Raw genomic sequence first — 6,787 nt, 5'->3', positions numbered from 1 at the left:
CCCTACACTGTATTCTCACATGACTTCTGAAGTAACTCTCAAGCGAGACACTGCTCTCTCAGGCATGCAAGCCTCGTTGTTCAGTGATCCAGTGAAGGTGTTGCTGTCAATAGCATTTAATCCAGCACAACTGCCCAGATACTGCTCTCACTATAGATATGGGCAAGTCACAAAAACACCATTCTGTAGTGCAATGCTCCATATGAAAACATCAAAGTATCACTTTTCCTTCAGGCCACAAATTTGCAGGTTAAAAAAAAACTGATTCAGTGTTTCCAGCCTTACAGGAAATGTAATACCCCTTCACTTTTTTGTAACAACTAAAGCAGAAGAAAACCACTTCTCTCCTAACACAAAAGTTTTTATATTTTTTGTTTCGTACCACATTGATATCTTTCGTGGCATAAATTGCAAAAATGAGAGAATAGAAGGCAGAAGGAAATTAAACCTTCTACAATGAAACGTGTTAGTCTTGGGTCTCCCTGAAAAATATGTAACTGGAAATATAGGTATATATTACTGAAAGGATGAAAACCACCCAAAATCTTCTTAAACAATTAAATACTGAGACTTATTCTGACTTGTTTTGGCAGAAACTGTGACAGAATTGTAGTAGCAAAAAAGAGACTTATCTCAAGCTTGTGTTTTTGTTGTGTTTTTTTTTTTTTACCAGGAGAAAATCAGCTCAGCAACAGTAAAGAAGATAGAAAAAGGTTATGGATTTTTATATTTATATGACAGTGCAAGTCATTAGTGAAATAATTTTGATGATCTCACTACATCACTATAAACTACAGAAAACATACAGAATGGCAACTACATTGCCATGGCACTCAGAGACATGGTTTAGTGTTGGACTTGGCAGTGTTAGGTTAAAGGCTGGGCTCAATGATCTTAAGGGTCTTTTCCAACCTAAATGATTCTATGACTCTATGATTCAGAAAAAGCCAAGAAATAGAGATGCAGGCAGCAGCTGCTGGTTAGACACCGTGTCTCCTTCTTGTAAAAGGCTGGGACGCATCAGTAGACTTTGGAGAGGATCCAAGCAAAACTGCAACCAGGGAGGAAATGTTCTTGTAAGCACAGACTTCATGCAACAAACCAGTTTGGTCAGTGAATGGTAAATGTCATTGGCATTTTAACTGAGATATTAAAAGCCAAAAGCCTTCAAATGATCTTATGAACGTGATAAACTTTCAGTTCATAATCAAGGAGAAAAGATTCAATCGCCAGCTGCACTGTAGTTTGGAAACTAAGTGTATTTTAGAAAAAGAGTTGAAGCAACCTTCAGCTGTTTTCCCAGTTTGCTCAGGACTCAGAATTCACAGAAGGAAACATTTGAAAGGTTTCTTTATTGGTGTTTCAAACCCTGGAGGAACTTACTTTTGTGCTCAAATATATTAAACGTGTGTAACAACCTATTAAGCATACTCATACTGATTACAAGTATGGGCACAGCTAGATTAGAAATGTTTATACACATATAGAGCTGTAAAAAATGAAGTGGAAACAATCCATTAACTACTAATGATAACCATATATGTGCTGCTAGCATACAGCTATTTCTGCATTCAAATAGCAAAAAATCCTTATCGCACTTTAAACAGAAACCCTAGGTTAAATTTACTCTTCAGTGCCTCAGTTACAAACTGAGGAAAATTTGCCAGCAAACACCACTGCTCAGGAGGCCAGTGGGAATCCTTTCCTTGGTTACACTGAAGCTGTTTTCCTCCCCTGAACTACAAAAAACCGGGCTGACTACCAGACTTGGGCAAATAACAAGTATCTTTGTGTAAGGCCAAACTGGCCCCAGGGAGCAGAACAAACATGTCTGTTACTACTACACAACGTTACCTTACACAGACAAATTCGCCGAGGCAACAATTACTACAAATAACATCACATACACAGCTGTATATACATTTATCCTTTTGACAAAATCAGAATGCTAGAGCATTTTGTTTGACATTTCTGATAGATTTCCAGTGAGATTTGACAAATTTCTCTTTCCTCTTGAGTTGCTAAACAGATTCACTGAAGTAGACAGCATTAGAAAGTAATGCCCCATCCAGCACTGAAGATAAAACAGGCTTTGCAGGACTGATGTAACAAAAATATTCTCTTCACTGCCCATTCAGCAGTGACAGCAGACAATGCACAACGCGTTGCCAACTTCTGGTGCTGTCAGTAACGCACTCACAGCTTAAAAAACCCCCACAACCCTGTGTGTCTGCCTTTTGTAGAAGTAAGTGCAAAAGCATTACCTGCTGGTAAAATGTTAAATGCACCAAATGCAGATGATTAAGCACGTGAATTCATAGTACTCACAAACTGTTACCATTTCCAGAGCCCAAATATTTGGCAAAAGATCATGAAAGAAGAGAGGTGTTCAAGTTCAGAAAAGACATTTACGTTTAACTAAAGTCAATGTGAAAACCTCCACTGCCCACGGCTGGGACACACCAGGATGGGCTATACGGCATGTCTGCTCTTTTGTCAAATCCCACTTTAAGCAGACTGGCATGGTATTCTGCTTTTGACTGAGAGAAGCAAAAGTGAGAGGGTAATACAGAGAGAGGATACTGACTAAAGAAGTAGAGAGAAAGAAGCTTTTATCACTAGTTGGATGTGTGCCACAGAGACCAATTATATAGATTTGACAGCAACCATTATAATTCCAGAGTCCTTGAACAAATCGCAAGCAGAAAGGTTACCTTCCTGAAAATGTTCATTGCCATTAAATTACTGACCCAGATTAGAGGGTGAAGGCAGCACTTAAGAGAGAGTTGGGAGGAAGGGAGGAGATGGAGAATCTTATCATAGGTACACCTGAGAAAACCCCATAATTTGTTCTGGAAAAGGAACTGCAGATTCACTGCAGATACTGTATTCTCAGCAAAGTGGACAGTGTTCTAAGAATGCAAATCCTACAGACAGCAGTAACTGGACAGCCAAGACAAAAATAATTTCTTGTTGATATCACTAGCAAAACTCAACTAAACTTGTTTGTACCCTCCAGTTTGAAAGTCACAAGACCTGGTCCCATATTCCTTGTTCTTTCAAGTTTAGATGACTATGGAGGCTACTTAGAAAGAGCTGCCATAGGTCAAATTCCACCATCAGTTACACAACCTTAAGGACTACATCTAAGTGAAACAGATGTCATGAAACACCCATTTCAATATCAAAGAGAGAGTTGAGACATCTGTTAAAAAGTAGGTAGCTTATTCTCTCTCAGTAATACAGGCATAATATAGGGAGAAATAAGAATCTCTATAAATTTCATCCACTGTGAGCAATCATTCCCCATAAAAAGATCCACCAAGCAATCAGCAAACATCATATAGTGCATCGCATTCAGATTTCTTCAGCATATTCCAGTTATTTGGGATGCATAGTTCTAGAGAAATTTCGTATTACCTTTAATTTTAACAGATACATGCAGTCAGATGGTTCTCTTCCCACCCACGTTGAGTTTATTTTTCTCTTAATTCAGGGTGTAATCTAACTGGAAGTAACTATTTGCATAAGAACATGGAGTCAAGTGCGTGGTTCTGAATTTCTGTTCTGGAATTGGCCTCAATAAAGCAATTTGCTGGGTAGCATGGAAAGTTCCCAGGCTCTTCCCAGCTGAAATTTCTCCTCTGCCAGACACATGGGTCAAGAAACTAGATACGCACAAAATATTCTGGTTCCAGGTCCTCTTGTAATTGTTGCAATGCAAATTTAACAACACCCATTTTTAACTTGACATACAGCAAACTATTATGATGGAAAAGAAAAAAGAGGGAGAGGTAGAGGGAGAGAAAGAAAAGATGTTGTCTCAGCTAATTTATTTCTGGGAGACATCAAGGCCTTACAAAACAAAAAAACCCAGTAGTGGGAGTACACATAGAGCATATAATCATGCAAGTTTCACAGAACGACTAAAAGGAACACAAGTACTTCTCTCATCATAAGATGAGTTGTACATAGAGTAAGAAAGAGACATATTAGACCTGTATGTATAAAATGAACATCTCTTACTTTATTATTCTAGGCTTGTGGACTTTTCAAAGATCCAAGAGACAAAGATATTTTAATGTACCTGCTTCTGTATTCAGAAGAGAATGCTCACAGCTCAAAGGCCACAGTTTGCTAGCTCTGAATCAGAAAGGATATATTATAATTGCAAACATAAAATTTAAGCTCCTTTCACTCATAAGGAGATGGACAATTTAAGAGCAGGACAGATCACTAGGAGAATTCTCCCACACAATAATTCTCTTATTAATTCAGGTGAGTTTAATAAGTGAGCCTTATTCAGTCCCCCAAAGCCCACATCACAACATCCCTAGAAATAAATCTCCAGTCTCAATAGTCCTCCTTAAGAAGGTGAGGCTAAAAGGCTTCATCAAAGAAATGTACTTATTTGTCACACTTGGTTCAAAGCTTACAAACTTAAACAAGGAATAACAGCAGATATTGTCCTTGCATGCGTTTTTTAGCCATGCCTAATCTTGGTGATACACTAAAATACCTGGTATAAAAGAAATTAGTTGTTTCTAGATCCTAGGAGCAAGGTTACTCCCACCACATCACTGAAGCTGAGAACTTCTACCTCTGAGATCTGAAATCCTGTAGGAATCAACAGCACAAAAACTACACCAGTGTCAGACCCGAATTTCTGCTGTGGGGCAGGAAGTTTAGACTAATTTTTGCTAAAAGGTTTATTATCAGCTAGAATTACTTTTACAGTTTTCCAAAGACATTTTGGATTGTGCTCTCCCATCATCTACTTTCAGACTCACCACTTAGCGCTTACTCTGCTGCAGTTTGCATATTCTGCAAAGGAAAGAGGAGGGAGAGGTTGCAATACTTCCTCCCGCTCCTCTACAGGTACTCAGTGTGGATGCTACGACAGCACTGAGCACGACTATCTGCATCAGTAGCTCTTTCCAATATGAATGCAACATTGAGATACAAACAGATAGAGAAACCCGATGGAGAGTTGTGTTAAGGACTTAGGAAGGAGTGGGATGACAGAAAGTCAAGGCAGGCTGTATCTGTGAGTGGAGAGGAAGCTATAGTGTGCTATAGGTGTTAGAAAATTCTGTATGAGACAGAAAGAAACAAAGAGACAGGATGACTGCAGTTATTTGTTGTGAATGACTGAACATGAGTCTGAGAATTGGAAGGAAGCTGTGCAAGTATATAAGTCTTGTATGTTGGGATGCATCCCCAAGCCTGTGAGTATGCAAATCCTGCACATGTACCTGAAAGCAACAGACAGGAAAGCAGCATGTGAGTGTGTGCAAGTGCAACCCAGTGGAGAGGCTGTGTGTGCAAAACTAACTTTGCAGGAGAGCAATGCATGTCATGTGCATGAGAAAACGGATGGAGCAGGAAGTAGGAGTGCGTGTGAGAAGCTAAAGGAGGAAAAGGGAAAGGGGAACACAAGACAGAGAGGGAACTAACAGAGGGGAAGGAGACAAAGATTAAGAACATGGGGGAGGACGTACAGTCTATTGCACAGGCAAGAAAGAGAAGGCAGAGGGAAAGGAAAGGAATGAACGAGGGGGATGTTTGTCACCCAAAATATGCTTGATAAAAAATAGGCATAAAAAGATGGTTAAAAAGATAGTAAGAGATATATTAGGGCTGAGAAAATAAGGAAAGAAATGAGAAGAACAAATTTAAAATGGGGGAAAAAAAAGAAGAAAGATTTTATTAGTTAACAGAAAGCATATATCCCCTGTGAAGAGACTTAAAGAAAAAGCTAGGGCATAACACGCTATGTGTAGAACTAGAAATTCCCTGGAGACCAGTGCTGATGATCGGTCTTTCCATCTTCCCTCTCTAGACCTCCATTTCAACTCTCCTTCTCAGTGCACCCTTTCTTTAGGAACACGTTTGCACCTCCAGCCACCACCTGTTTACCTCGCTGAACCCTGAGCTCCAAGAAACCGTGCACGCAACGTACAGCACGACCTGTTGAGGGCAAAGAAGGCGTGAACGCAATCGTTTTCAAAGAAACCTACCCTTGAAAAAGAACACAATAAAGGTGAAAGTGGAACTTGTAGTGATTAGAGTCAAGTACTGTACTAGCCAGCAGTGACGTGGAGCTGACCTGACAGTTGCTTTCCTTACCTTGGGTGCTCATGAGTGACCAGGCTGTCTCGCTGCAGCTGCTGCAGGCTGAAACTCTCTACGTCGCCTCCATGCAATTGTCAGTGTCTCTTCAGGAGTCTTGGAGAGGTTATTTGGGCTCTGCAGCTGTTGAAAAGTAAAGAAAACACAAGGAGCGAAACACACCCTGGCCCCTAAAGTGCCAAAAGTTCAGGGAGAATCAGGAATGAAGGAAGCAAGTGCACTTGTGTCAGAATGAGCAAAGAGCGACACAGAAAGTAAGAAAAAGTGTGTCAGAGACTGGGAGGGGCGGAGAAGGAAAATGCAAAGATCTGACAGGAAACCAGACTATAAATCTGCTTCGGGTTTAAAAAAACCACATTTCTGCTCCCCAGCGATACCGCCTGTTTGCAAATGACTCTGCGCGCAGGTGACAGCAGAGCCCTGGAGTACCACTGTATGCACAGAAAGAGGCATTTTTGCCCCTTCCCCAGGAATAACAGTGGGCAGAGTCAGCAGCAGCACAAACGACTGGCTCAGATAGAAAAGGTAGGCTGCCTCCACTGCCTCACTTCCAGTTCTTCAGATTTTTAGTGCATGTTACCCTCAGGCAAAAGGGGACATGCTGAATGCCAGCCTCACCAGTGCTGCAGCTCTCTGACCACAAAGCAGCAGCCCT

General features: G+C 40.6%; 1 protein-coding gene across 1 annotated transcript in view; it reads right to left on the bottom strand.

The window, feature by feature from the left end:
- The window catches only part of CARD11 (caspase recruitment domain family, member 11), a 44,217-nt gene extending 37,817 nt beyond the window's left edge, over positions 1-6,400 (bottom strand). The window contains exon 1 of the mRNA XM_009877611.1: positions 6,130-6,400. Within this exon, the coding sequence (XP_009875913.1) occupies positions 6,130-6,142 (13 nt within the window). The 5' untranslated portion in view covers positions 6,143-6,400. The remainder of the gene's footprint in view (positions 1-6,129) is intronic.
- Between the last annotated feature and the right edge of the window lie 387 nt (positions 6,401-6,787).

Source organism: Apaloderma vittatum, unplaced genomic scaffold (genome assembly GCF_000703405.1).
Source record: "Apaloderma vittatum isolate BGI_N311 unplaced genomic scaffold, ASM70340v1 scaffold9071, whole genome shotgun sequence".
NCBI classification, from domain to species: Eukaryota; Metazoa; Chordata; class Aves; order Trogoniformes; family Trogonidae; genus Apaloderma; species Apaloderma vittatum.
The sequence above is the reverse complement of the archived record's forward strand: the minus strand, read 5'-3'. Positions and strand labels throughout refer to the sequence as shown.